A 14,814-nucleotide genomic window follows, 5' to 3' on the forward strand; every position below is an offset into this window, starting at 1 on the left:
TTTAGAACATGTAGCAATGTACAAATATATATATATTTTTTTGTAAAATAATTATGTTCATTAATTTAACTTGAGCTTTTCCTGATGAAGAAAAAGCTAAATGGTAGAGTTTTCCTCGACTTTCCTCCACTTACACACTTGCTCCTGCTCAATTTCACCTTAGTTATGAAGAAGATACAAATGATTACTGTGACTATAGTTGGATGAAAGAGTAAAAAGGTAAACATTAAAGCAATTTTTAATTTCAGAAGTTCTCTATTTGTACAAAAATAAGTCTCAATTGTCAACATAGATTTCAGCTCTGTCATGCTCAAATAATGCCTTTGTCAAGATGTACATTAATCACTTAAGAGGGCAAAATCAATTCATAAAAATGTATAATTGTATACAATGACATTATGTACATTATGTTAAATATTCATCAACCGAACATCATACTCAGACATTGGCCCTCCACGTCATAGTAAATCCTTGATCCACACGGACTGAAGTTGCAGTTGCATCTACAATGAGTTCCTGTAGATTAAAGACAAATAAAAACAAAAGGCTTAAAATCACAATAAATGTACCATTCTAGGGGGCGTCAACAGCAGGTTGTAAAATATATTGTTATGACTCACTGTAAAGTGTGAATACACCAACACATGCTATGTCATTTTGTGCAGTTGTGCACTTAATTGTGAGTTTGACTTATTAACATGATGAATAGCTCAGCAATGCACTCCACCAATAGCGTGTCTAAAAGAACAATTCGAACATGATTTACTACATTGTGTTTTAAACAATTCACCTAGCGGTTCCCTTTGTTTTGATTAAGAGGGAAGAGTCACAACAATGCCGAGAATGGAGTTGATCGCTGTTGATTTGATGTTGTTTTAATAGAGCCAACATCAACAACTTTGGATAATGAATGTTTTAAGGCAATGCCCGACAATAGAGGAGTCGTTTTAAAGTATGATTGACGTGCGCAGTGAATGGTGAATACATTGATCATTGATCGTTAAACTAGGAACAATGTTGATTTCAATGACAACTATAAAGTGGACCGAGGTCATAATTTCATCAAACTGGGAAAATGACTACAATCTACAATTCACAGTTACCGGTATGTAGCCTTCAAGTGCAGTTTTCCATTATTTCCCTAAAGTATGGTATCTTTATTAATATTGCAATATGTGTGTGCGTGTGTACAATGTATATGAGAAAAATATTCACCTGAGTGTCTGCATTATACTGAGGTACCGGATGATGTACTGTCTCGGCTGCATCCGTCAGAGACACCTCTGTGATGCGTGTGCTGATCCCCCAGACCTTCACGATGCCAAGGATCAAATGGTCAGCTTCAAACAAGCCATTGTAGAGAGTTGTACTTGACAAAGTGTTCTAGAAGTGGAAAAACAAAACATTGGGAATGAAAAGAACACTACCGGTAGTATGTATGTTGTTTAGAGGTTAGAGGTATCGTAGATGAGGTTGTTGGAAAGCATGATTTGATCTTTCTTCAGGTCAAATTACTTTGAAAGGTCTCAACCGATGAGTTAAAGTGATAATGAACCATGGAAATATTTAAAAAATTATAAAACACATACAATAGTACCAAATTATTGGGACACTTTTAGTCATTGCACTGATCGGATGTGAAGATGTGAGAACGAAAGAGGGACAACTTTCTACATGATGTTGGAGTGTGTCAAGGATTTTGTCGTTACTTATCCACGACAACATTTTTGAGGTCAGCCATTGGACACAAAGTCCAAAGTTGTTCGATGGGGTTAAGGTCAGGAGTGTAAAGGTGTCCACACCGAAAGCATCCAACCAAGAGTTCATGGAATTTGTTTTTTACTGGAACAGAAAGCTCCCTTCTACAAACTTTTAGAAGAATGTCCAAAATGTTTTGTGGCAATGAAGATTCAATATCAAGGAGCAACTGGGGGATAAAGATGGTTATTCACAAATAGGCTGCTGATGTCTCATCCCATATGGAACATCCATATGTAACAAAAAAAAAAAAATAGCTTTGAATAGAAAAGTTCAAGAGATGCCATTTACAATATTGGACAACAGAAATGCAGTATATGCATATCCTTGTGATTCAGATTGACCTTGAGGAAAATATCTGCTACTATGCTATAATATTAACAACATCAAATGGAATGCTTGACTGATCACTAGTGACCGAAGGAGGGCAGGATGACAAGGTCATCCTATATATTGCTCTTTGGATAATTGCTGGCACCACGTAAGACTGTGCAAATAGTGTAATGTTGCTCAGGACCAGCAAAAGATGGTGGATGTGAACCCCCCCCCCCCCCCCCCCCACAATTAAACATAAAATAATAATAAAATAAGCCATACACCAGAAAGTAGAAGGACAAGACTGAACCAAAAGACCGTCACGTTTGGGGGGTGTTGCAGGCAGGACCCAAATGCAGGGGGCAACAAAAACAGGGCAAGGCGGGGATGCAAGTTAAAAAAAGAGGATTTAATAAAATATGTAAACAAGGTACTATGGAAAAATACAAATTAACAAGGTCAAAAACAAACTAATGCCGAAAACACAAGGGCAACAAGGCATGGCATGGCATGGCATGGCATGGACAACATGGGATAACAGGGTCAGCAACAGCAACAATGACTCAACAAGAAATGAAACAAAGCAGGGTAACTAAATACACATGGTAACGAGAAAACAACAGACACCCGGGCAAGGTACAAGAGGCTTGGGGAGCTGATTGGTCAACACACTGGGAAGGGAAGACACACTCAGGTGGACGTGGTTAGACATAACGGGACAAGGGAAGAGACAAGGAATACATGACAAATAACCAAAAGAAAACAAAATCCCACCCCCACAAAACCAAAACATGACAAAGACCAAACAGAAAAAAAACATCCAGACTAGATACATGGAGGTCATTGTACAAAGGACACGGGCTGAGGTGTAGATATTCAGATTACGTTATCAGACAAAACAATGTAAAACGTAAATATTGTGACAGGATAGCACTCACATGATATTTTCAGATAACTTTTTCTATCATTCTTTTGTGATAAATCTAAGTCAACGATTTCCACTGCAGTTAAAGGAAATCAGTCTATCGAACATCACAAATATTTATAAATTATTGTTTTTATTCAAACTATTGAGTCATACAGTCATTACACCAGTGGTGTCCAAACTACGGCCCGGGGGCCATTTGCGGCCCGCCGTCCATTTTTTATTGGCCCGCAACATATGCTAAAAATGGCATTTGACTCAGTTCAATAAAAAATAAAACACAAAAATGTTTGGAGATGGTCAAAGTAAGAAGGGAGGGTGTCGAAAAACACAGGTGCTATTAAAGGTTATTTTAGTTAACTAAAACTAACTAAATAACTAAAAGTAAAATTCAAAAAACAATTTCGTTAACAAAATAAAATAAAAACGACAACTAACTGAAATTACATATTATGTTTACAAAACTAACTAAAACTATAATTATAGCAAAAATTCGTTTTAGTCTTTGGTGTGATTTTTAGTAGATTTATTTTGATATCAACCGGAATAATGACGTTTGAAAGTATGTCACACATAAGTGACGTCATCCAGCAGCAGCCAATAGAAAAGCAGTGGTGTTTTTTAAATATTTCGCACAAGTAATACACATTAAAAAAAAAATAATACTAATACTGAAACTAACTAAAACTAAACAAAGATCTAAAACTAATAAAAACAGAACCACCCTGAAAACCAATAAAAACTAACTAAAATGAAATATTCCCAAATTATAATAACCCTACTGCCATATTACAAATAAAATGGTTCATATACTTTAGCATTTTTCTAAATATGCAAAAGCACAAATAAATTATTTGTACAATTTTTAGGATGAAACAATTTCTCTTCATGACATTATGTGGCCCTTGCGTCCTTCTGATTTTCTGTATGTGGCCCTCAAATAAAATTTTGGACAACCCTGCATTACACTGTTGCTTTTTCCAGCTTACTGTCTGAATAGCTGTGTGAAGTAAGGTTGTCCCACTGCTTCATTGTGAGATGTGCAGGGTTCATTTTGAACATCCATTTACATGACCAAATATGCTTCTTCCCCTGAGAGGGCAGACTGCTTGCAAATTAGTGTTACAGTATGGGAGTGTTAGATGGGAATTGCCTATAGCAAGTAGAAAAGGTCACAAAAAAGTCATGGTATAAAGTGTGGCTGTGAATCCACATGTTTCTTTCTGTCTTTTCGCCACCAATATCATCTTAAAGTGGGCATATAATGGAAAATAGATTTTTTTTTTTAAATGTTTGTATAGTTAGGTCCCTGGAGTGTCTGGCCACCTTTCAAGTGTGAAAACAAAGCAATGTAAGTCTTTTTTTTTTTTTTTTTTTTTTTTTCAAGAGCTCAGATGTAAGTCTTGCAATGTAAGTCTTCTGTTTACTTCTGAAAACGTCGCTGACTGCGAGCAAGTGTTTTAAGCGGAAAAAAAACAAAACGTGCCGGTACTCCCCTTATTGGACTGTTGCCAGGTAAAATAGGCAGTATACATACTACGTGTGTGTGTGTGTATATATATATATATATATATATATATATATATATATATATATATATATATATATATATATATATATATATATATATATATATATATATATATATATATATATATATATATATATATATATTAATCACAATTACTCACTTAATTGAAAAGACTTTTTATCAAAAAAAATTGCAAATTTGAAGAGCACCTGGTACGTGTTAAGTCTAATCAGTTAATTACTTGCATAATTTCAAGTGAAAAAAAAAAGACCCCAATAGTTCGAAATGAACACATATTCTGAATGTCATACGCAAACATTCATTAAATGCTTTACTTTAATGCATGTAGTTATGTTTATTGCTCAAACACAACCTGTGCTAACTTTAGTGGAACCATCCGCTGTCAGCTAAAGGATCATCTGAGCTCAAAATTAAGAGTGTGATTAATCTGCGTTAATACATTATTAATGTGATTACGTTTTTGTGATTAATCAAATGTTTAACAGCACTAATAGATAGATAGATAGATAGATAGATACATACATACATACTCCATAATACTTCTCCTTTATAATGTCTCCTTTCTGTGTTTGTCAAAATTCTGGGTCCAAAACTTCTTTAACATATGGGCCCAAGCGCAGATGCACATATGTGGAAATAGATGCACACGCATGCACATGCACCCACGTACACAGTTTAGAAAAAAACAACAACAACAAAAAAAAACACACGCACACAAACTCCCCTACACACACATTCTATGTTCAGCGTCATCCAAAATGGCATGTGATGTGCTAATCTGCAAGGCAGCTTTGGCCTCGTTGCCCAACTTTCTCCATCTCCTCACATCTGCCTGTCCACGCTCACGCACACGCACGCACACGCGCACGCAAACACACACTGATTCGTTCTTTCTCTTCCTCCTCCCCTTGGCTGACAGACAGTGTGCCTGCTTTATCACGGTGTGAAATTGCTTTGGAATGAGCCTGATGGTAGGCAGAGGACAGCCACAGATGTTTGGCCATGGTCGCTGTACGTGTGTGTATACAGTGCATGCGGGTCCGTATGTTTGTGTATGTTTGAGATTAAATGTATGCTCATTAATATGTGCCTGTGTGTGATATTGTGCCTTTTTGCCTGGATGAAAAGAAAATGGGGCTGGTTTAGTTGCATAAGTCCAAACGATCAGGCGGTTTGTGACACATCAACAACTTAAAAGGGGCATGCTAAACACACTTGCACATCCAATTGACAATATTGCTATTTTTTGCGGTGTAAATAACTGCAGTTTTGTTTTTGTTTGTACTTGTACAGCATACAGTTGATTTTTTGTGTAATACTACATTGTTTGAATCATATATTCATATAGAAGTATATGGGTGTCATCATTTCCACAACATTGATTTTTTTTTTTTTTTTTTTTTTTTTTGTATGTTAGGCCTGAGATTGACTGGAAAAAAAAGTTTTCCCTGCCTCTCATCCCAATTAACCCTAATGAGGACAAGCGGTACACACAACGAATTTCCTTCTTACTGGAAATTAAATTTGACTCCTCTATCCCTCTCAAAAATGAAAAATAATCAACAAGTATGCTTACTTTTGGAATATTACTCCCAGTTAGGCCTGTCAAGATATTGTTAGATCGCATAGTAAGCCCTTTGTGGGCCTCAACAATCTATTACAGCGCTCAACATGAAAAGAGAAAATAATGCGTTTAAAGAACTGAGACCAGGCATGAGATTAGTTTTGATGACTGTAGATTCACTGCATAGCTGAAAAGATGACATGCTTTAAATTGGATGACAATGAGTTATTTTAAACTGTCTTATAATAATTCACAGTCCAGTAGCCTCACAGTAATTTCAATATATCATTTATTGCCTGTAAACGTGCCAGTACTGTAGTAGCTGAGCTGTATTTATTTGTGAAGTTTATAATTGGAATTGGACTGGCACATATACTGCATCACCAAGCTTAGGCTTTAGTAGACTACTGTATTTTGAAAATTATTTTAATTAAGTTTCTAAATTATCATTTCTGGCAAAAGTAAGTCTACGCACTATGTCAGAAAAGTTCCAGCTCTGGTGTCTCGAGCAACACTTATGATATAGAATGGTATATATACACAATATTTTTCGTGAAACCAGTCCTGGAACATTTCTGACACACCTTTTATCTCTGTGGATGCACTATGACACTATTTATTGGCACCAAGCATAACTACTCAATTAAAAGTACAACCAACTACCGTATATCGCCCGTAAATGTTACCAACATTTCTAAAATGTAATCAAGTAATGACAGCCTTGTGTTTTGTTCACCTCTAAACGCTCAACTGAGCTACAGACAGTAATGTTCACATTCCATTACATCCTCTTCATGCGATTTTACCCCAGGCCATGATGTTATCCTACCCTTATTAAAGCCCTATTGGTATCTAAACATTTGCAGACATTGCCAATTGGTGTAATTACAAGTTTGCTACCCCATATAAAGTCGTAAAAATGTGTTCTTAATCCAAACTATTTCTTAAGTGGAGAGCAATAGAAACACATTATGTAACATTAACTACCTTTGTATTTCATGATGAAATGATGCTGAATGACTTCTCCACCAGTGATATTGCATATATATATAGTAACATTCTTTTGCTGCATCACTATCATGATATACTACTGCAGTGGTGACAAGTTAATGTAATAAAAGGATCATAACTCAATGCCTACATCTTAAATTGGAAGCACAAATACAACATCCTTCCCAGGATTGCTGCCTTAGAATAATACTTTTAAGAAGGGAAATTATTTTATCCCCCAAATAAGTCACATAAATTCCATTTCATAATTTGGACTAATTTCTGTGAAGGTGACTTCCTCCTTTCACATTCACCATCCACTGCTCTCTGGTAAATCAATGAATTAAACTATTGCTGCATTAATAACAATAATGACAAGAAAGGAAGTAAGAGACATGACATTTAGTCAGCCTCTGAACTCACCGATTCTACAGCATATGAGGTCAAGAGATAGTGTCCTTTTCCAATTGTGTCTAAAGGGAGAAAAATAATTAAGTAGGAATTATTGAAATACAAACTAAAACAAACAAGAAATTGATCTAAATACAGTATAAACAGTTTATACTTGGATTCATAAAACTATATTTATCCCTGCAAGGAAATCACAGTAAAGGTGGTCCAAATAAAGGATTGGTAACCCCCCCCAAAAAAACAAAAACAAAACACTTTTGCTTGAACGTTTAAATGTAGCTTGGCTGGGTCAAACGGCTCATGAAAGTCATGAAGAGCAGTTTGAAAAATGAGTAAGCAAATAATGGACTGATGCACTGTTTTAGTTAACGAAAGAGGAGTAATTAATTGGTTCTATGAAATTGCAGACGTGTAGGTCAATGGCAGAATTGCTGACCATGATAAACATTTGTGAGTCCATTTGAATGTCAGTTAAATGCATTGCTATTACTAAAACTCAAACAAAACACAGGTAATTTGTCGCTTTAGTTAGTGGGAAAGCAAACAAAGCAAAACAAATTAGGCCGGACATTGAAAGAGGAAGAAGAGGAATAGACAGGGGAAATTAATTCATTAATTTCTATTCCTCCCCATTTATGCAAACTATATTTTCTCACATTTTGTAAATGTAACAAAACATGACTTCATGTGCAGATTTATATGTGAGTGTTTCATAATAAAATGTACTAGTAGGAACCAGAGGGTGCGGAATAACTTGGTGGATTAGGTGGCACTTGCAATAAAGCTCAAGAATTAAATACGCATCAACCAAATTGATTGGTTGGTAAATGTATTTATGATACTGATAAGCAACATATGGATATGAGTAGTTGTTCTTAATGTCCAATACAATGTTTTATTGTATTTCAACATTTCTACAGCATTCCACATTTGTCAAAACAAAATGTATCAAAGGTAACACTGTAAAGTAATTATAAATGTTATTTAATTTACACCCATTGTCATGGCCTGTAACTGAACAACATTTTGAAGCAGCAAGTTTCTCACAGGTGACCTTTTACTCACCTATTCCGTCGCCGTCATCCCAGAAGAACGATCCTTGTGCAGTCCCATTGTCACTCAGGGCAACGATCAGTCCCAAAGGATTCTTCCGGCTGAAAGAGAAGTGTTGGTAAAGAGTTGCAGCGGTGAAGGACATCTGCTATATTTATATCATCGCTGGCAGGGACCCACCTGATCTCTACTGCGCTCAATCACTCAACAGCCTAAATGTAACTTATTGCCTTTCTGAAGCTTGCTATAACCATCCAAGGCATTCACTCCTATCTGGGTTGGGACTCGGTTGTAAACCATTTTATTGTGAGCCGTTATTTGCATTTACCTGTAGTATGTTGTGTTCTCCGGTTTTTGCCAAGGTAAGATGTATCCTCCTCTGATGTGAAGATTGATATGGTCCAATGGCGTAGGTAGCCATACCTTTTCGCCGCGCACCTTGAGTTCTTTGGCCTAATTAAAAGGGTGATAATTACATCTCATCGTCAAGTATATATACAGTATATCAGCTTCAAACTCAATATGATAGTTTGCAAAATAATGATAAGACCAAAAAGGAATTGCAACAGAGGTGGCATCCTGTCAAAGTTTTATTGGATAATAGCAGTAGGACAACAGGCTTTCTTTACTCTTCAGTCTTTTATTTTTTGCACCATATTATTAAATAAGCATTACCTCACCATTTAATGGGGTTATTCAGTTGTTTAAGAATTCTTTTGTTTAATGGCACGTGTGTCACGCCGCCACCAGAGTGGCGGTTCATGCTCTTATTTTCACAGTCAGGTTCCCGGTTTATTTTGAAAGTACTAACTCTCATCTCACCCCAGGTCACTTGCCCTTCCTGCAGCCTCACTGATTACCGGTCCACGCCCATGATCACTACCACCTGTTCCCAATCAACCCGGACATAAAAGCCACCTGAATTCTCTCCTCGTTGCCGAAGTGTCACATATCTCAGTGCATGGAAGCGTCCTCTCAGTCCTCGTACCACAGTCCTTGTTTGATGTCTAGCCTTGCCTTGTCTTGCGCCTTTAGTTTGCCCTGGTTTTCCTCCCTTGTGGAGTGCCTTTTGTTGTCCCTGTTTTTGAGTGCCCTTTTTTGTATCTCCCGTGTGGAGCTCCTTTTGTTCAGCCTTTTTTCCCTCTTTAAGAGGCGTTTTGGTTTTCGTGTTATTAAAGCTGCAGCCTTGTTGGCCAACTTTACATCTGCGTCTGAGTCCTACCTCCTCACGTCGTGTCAACGTGTGAGTGAGAAAGTTGCTTAAACTTTTACTGTGTCACTTATTGATGCCTCTTTCTTCGTGATGCAAAAAAAATAAATACATATAGCTACAGAATAAATCTGGTGATATATATATATATATATATATATATATATATATATATATATAGTTACAGAGACTGCATTATGTCTAGCTTGCTAACTCACCGTGTGGTAGTCATACCAGCGTGCATCAGGAACATAGGCTTCTACCCGTGTAGCTCCCTGCCAATCCAAAAAAAAATAAAAAAAATTAAAAAAAAAAAAAAAAAAATATATATATATATATATATATGTAAGTGAGACAAGTAGAGAAAATAGCACAATAATACAGATGTTTGCGCGTGCGCACCGGGTCAAGGGCAGGGCTGATAAGAAGAGCAGGTCCCCAAAGAAACTGTTTGTAAATGTCCCAAGTGGTTGGATCGTTCACAAACCTGTGACACATTGGCAAATCGGATGTTAAACATCCATAAACAAAGAATTGCTAACAATTTCACGTTTCTAGGTTCCTTTAGTGGTTTAAAAATGCAAGTTAAGCAGTTCTTAAATGATTTTTTTTTAATCTGATTTGCCAAGTGAAAACAATTCAATTAAAATGTAAACATTATATTCACTCATTATTTGATTTTTATTTTATGAAGTACCATGAGTTTGATTGAAGGAGGCATCTATTTGCTCATTCAAGTGGAAAACCACCATAGGTAACCCCCCCCCCCCCCCCAAACAAATAAATAAAATAAATTAATTAAAAATAGAGCACTTACTCATGCAGAAGGGGTCTGACAACAGTGCTTCCTTTGGTATGAGCAACATATATGAGCGTATAAAGGTATGGCAGAAGGGTGTAACGAATGTTGAGGACATTCCGAGATGCCTCTGCGAAGGTGGCGTCCCAGGCAACAGGATCTTGTCTCTGAAAACAACAAATGCTCAAAAAATAATCATACACCAACAAACATATGAATGCTACATTTTCTTTGTCCTCACATTTACTATGAAATGATGAAAGTGAACTATTATTAAAATGTGAAATTGTTTGTGACTTACTCCCACCTCTGCTGCCTTTACATGACATGATTTGATTATTTATTGTTATCTGTGTTGGTTATCTATAATGATGCTGTTTTAAAATTATTGATCCAAAGAGTGTAGAACTAGCCAACGTCCACTGGACTGTATCATTATCATTATACATCAAACATCTGCATAGACTATCAATAGACAATGGCAGGGCAGAACTGGAAGGACAAGGACTCTTAGCATCTAATCACAGTCTCAAATCACCTTCATACTGCATACAATAACACATGCAATATATCTGTTGCCTGTAATCTGAAGGTTATAGTGTAAACAATGATTTCAGCATGAGGAAAAAAAAAATGCTGCTTTTTTTTTTGGTACATCTAAATACAATATTTTTTGCGTAGCCTACTGATGTTTGAACATAACACAAGCCGAAAAGCAACAGGTTTGCTTTATGCTTCTGATAATCAGATCATCCCCACAGCATTAAACCCAAAGATGAAAGAAATGATCATCTGACAGCTGAGTTTGTAACCTTCAACCTCCAACAAACAACAATTTTAGGTGAACAATTTGTGAGCCAGTGTGAATCAAACAAAACAACTTAAAACCTTATGATCAAAAGCATTTCCAGATAGGGACAGTTTACCAGTCTGGTTTGCGGCAACTTTCTATAATTTCAGTAATTCAGTATTAAGGATTTTTTTAACTGAAATTTAACTTGTAGATGTTTGCATATTTTGAACGTAAGATTAGTCTAATGGTTACTTACTGCAGCCATAGCAGGTTAGGTGTAATCTGTTGGCTGTGCGGGCAGTCACGTATGTGGCGCCATTAGTGATGAAAAGAATCCTAACAAACAATATGAAGTGGACTGAAAGCTTAAAACTTCATTGATGATTGATGATGACGGGACGGTGCACCGACTGTTGACGATTGGCGAGAGTGACTGACTCTCGGACAGTCATTGACGTACGCGCGTTTTATTGAGGGTTTGGCGGAATGCCCACCTTTGTCTGTCAGTCCTAAAATAGTGGCGACGAAAGCAATGACGGATGTGTGGTTAAAATAGCAGAAATACGGGCTAACTACAATTTTGTACGGCTTGAAAAAAAAAAATATATATATATATATATATATTGTAAAATGCTCACCTCTGCAAAAATGTCCCCGATGTAGCATTTCTCTTTGTTTCTTTTTCACTTGCTGCGTAGCTGACTTAATCTTTCCCTGAAAGTTTTGGATTCCAAGCTACAAAACTCCAATCGGAGTAATCATCCTCACGATGTTATCCCATTTGCAAGCCATTACAATACCACTGGAATAATGGGGTTTGTGTGTGTGTGTCATGGAGGGGTGGGGTGGGTGATGTGCAGTGGTGCTCAGATCACCTTGAGAATTCAATTAAGCCCCCCACCCCCAATACACATACACACCCTTCCACACAAACTGTCCCATCGAGTACTTCAGACTCTATTGCAGAGAAATTTTGTCTCGTGGGATCGATCCCTGGACGGGCCTTATTGGATTTCTTAGATGTGTTCCAGAGCTCTTAAAGGTCACTGCAAGAATGAATGCCACCAACACAACAACACCAAACCAGAGTATCTCTTTGGAGAGTTATGTGTGCCTGTGTGCGTGTGCAACGTTTTATTTTTGGCAAATATTAGGATCTCTCCTTGAGAAGAAGAACTTGCTCTGTGTAAAAATTCAATTTTTATCTTTTCACTAAGCACCTGTATTTGGAGTCAAGTGTATTGAGAAACAAATACAACAAAGGTATATTAATTATAATTTTAAGCAGGTGTTGACATGCCGTAGTTTGAAAATACTGATATTTCTCCAACAGTGAATCCTCGCACTAGTAGTCTGTCATAGCAAGCTAAGCTTTAATCATTCTGAGAGTTTACTCACCGGGTTGCCCTTGCCGTTATGGTTACGTGAATATGGATAGAAGGCACCCAGTTGCATCCAACGAAGACACATCTCATACTTAGCTGTATTGAAAAACCCGCAAATGTCTGCCCCAGTCTGAAAAAGAGGTCCAGTGACAGAAAAGATGAGACAACAGGGAAAATAAATGCATTCAACAAGTGAAAATCGTATAATGAAGAACAGTGGTGTCCAAACTACGGCCCGGGGGCCATTTGCGGCCCGCCGTCCATTTTTCAGTGGCCCGCGACATATGCTAAAAATGGCATTTGACTCAGTTCAAATAAAATAAACAAAAAACATGTTTGGAGATGGTCAACGTAAGAAGGGAGGGTATCGAAAAACAAGTGCCATTAAAGGTTATTTTAGTTAACTAAAACTAATGAAAAAACTCAACTAAATTCAAAAAACAATATTGTTATATTGTTACCGAAATAAAATAAAAACAAAAATGCTTTTTTTAAAAATGAAAACTAACTCAAACTACATTTTATGTTTACAAAACTAACTAAAACTAACTATAATTGCAGCAAACGTCCTTCGTTTTAGTCTTTGGTAATTAATTTAATGCATGAGCCTTTGGGGATGATTTTAAATGTGATTTTTAGTAGTATTATTTTGATATAAACCGGAATAATGACGTTTGAAAGTATGTCACACAGAAGTGACGTCATCTAGCAGCAGCCAATAGAAAAGCACCTTCAGATGACATTGCTCCCATGGTGTTTTTAAATATTGCGCACAAGTAATACACATTAAAAAAACTAATACTAATACTGAAACTAACAAAGTAAACTAAAACTAAGCATTTTTTAAAGAACTAAACTAATAAAAACTAACAGAACCACCCTGAAAACTAATAAAAAATAACTAAAATGAAAAATTCCAAAACTATAAAACTAAACCATTTTACAAATAAAATGGTTTATATACTGTAGCATTTTTCTAAATATGCAAAAGCACAAATAAATTATTTGTCCCATTTTTTAGCACTAAACACAATTTGTCTTCATAACATTATGTGACCCTTGCGTCCTTCTGATTTTCTCTATGTGGCCCTCAAATGAAAAAGTTTGGACACCCCTGATGTAGACTATTTGAAAAATCTAAATGCAATGCTTAATCAGCAGCATCATTTTTTTGTTATGATTGCTATTTATCCATTCATTCTAGCCTGGCGTTGCCATAAACTGGCACTCTACATTTTAATCTGTAGAATGCCTTCACAAAATGTGAAACACGTATTAGACCTCGTGTCAGAACGTGAGACACGCTGTCAGTGATGGACCGGGAAGGAATGTACTAGCATCTGTGTTAGAACATGAGCTGAAACATACGTGTCTTTAAGCTTCTGGGACTCAACATATTAAGTGGGCTTATCAATCGAAAGATTAAAGATTAAATATATGAAGACCCTCCAACAAATTGTAAAGTACATGAATAACTGTTTGAATAATTGACCTATATTTTGAAATGTTGACTGACAGTATTAGGACCCCTGCCTCCTGTAATAACATGCTGTACAAGATGTCCTTTGGTCAAAATGAAATAACATCTCTGTGGCCATGTAATCTACTTATATCAGACAAGGTCACATCAATACGATTATGTCTTATCAAAAAATAAAAAATAAAATCAGATGATGAAACTTACATAAGGGATGCCAAACAGACTGAACTCCATCATGCCTGTGGGATAGGAAAATCTTGAGTGACTTCTACAGTAAAGGTTCCTCTTTCACAAATGGTATGGGTGCATTTACAACTACATATGTTCATCATGGTTTGTTAATGTTCTAATTTTTGCAAGTGTTTGTACATACAGTACCTATGATGGATTTATACAATTGGTCCCAGCTGGCGTTGTTGTCACCCAGCCAATGTCCTGCCCATTTTCCACTGGAGGGATAAGTGGATCTGGTCACCACTATACCTCGTCTACCGGTAACACTCAGCAGGGCACTGTATGAAGACAAGAAAAAAATTGCACATACGTAGATACAGTGTGGCTGCATTATTAAAAACATTA

General features: G+C 36.5%; 1 protein-coding gene across 1 annotated transcript in view; it reads right to left on the reverse strand.

The window, feature by feature from the left end:
* Window positions 1–288: 288 nt before the first annotated feature.
* Window positions 289–14,814, reverse strand: part of si (sucrase-isomaltase) — a 70,534-nt gene continuing 56,008 nt past the window's right edge. Inside the window, exons 38-48 of the mRNA XM_077540841.1 lie at window positions 14,614–14,747; window positions 14,440–14,474; window positions 12,769–12,885; window positions 10,596–10,744; window positions 10,181–10,265; window positions 9,997–10,053; window positions 8,897–9,021; window positions 8,581–8,669; window positions 7,528–7,577; window positions 1,216–1,383; window positions 289–516 (exon numbers count right to left, since the gene is read on the reverse strand). Coding sequence (XP_077396967.1) covers window positions 439–516; window positions 1,216–1,383; window positions 7,528–7,577; window positions 8,581–8,669; window positions 8,897–9,021; window positions 9,997–10,053; window positions 10,181–10,265; window positions 10,596–10,744; window positions 12,769–12,885; window positions 14,440–14,474; window positions 14,614–14,747 — 1,087 coding nt within the window. The 3' untranslated portion in view covers window positions 289–438. The remainder of the gene's footprint in view (window positions 517–1,215; window positions 1,384–7,527; window positions 7,578–8,580; window positions 8,670–8,896; window positions 9,022–9,996; window positions 10,054–10,180; window positions 10,266–10,595; window positions 10,745–12,768; window positions 12,886–14,439; window positions 14,475–14,613; window positions 14,748–14,814) is intronic.

The sequence above is a fragment of the Festucalex cinctus genome, chromosome 13, assembly GCF_051991245.1.
Source record: "Festucalex cinctus isolate MCC-2025b chromosome 13, RoL_Fcin_1.0, whole genome shotgun sequence".
Classification (NCBI taxonomy): domain Eukaryota; kingdom Metazoa; phylum Chordata; class Actinopteri; order Syngnathiformes; family Syngnathidae; genus Festucalex; species Festucalex cinctus.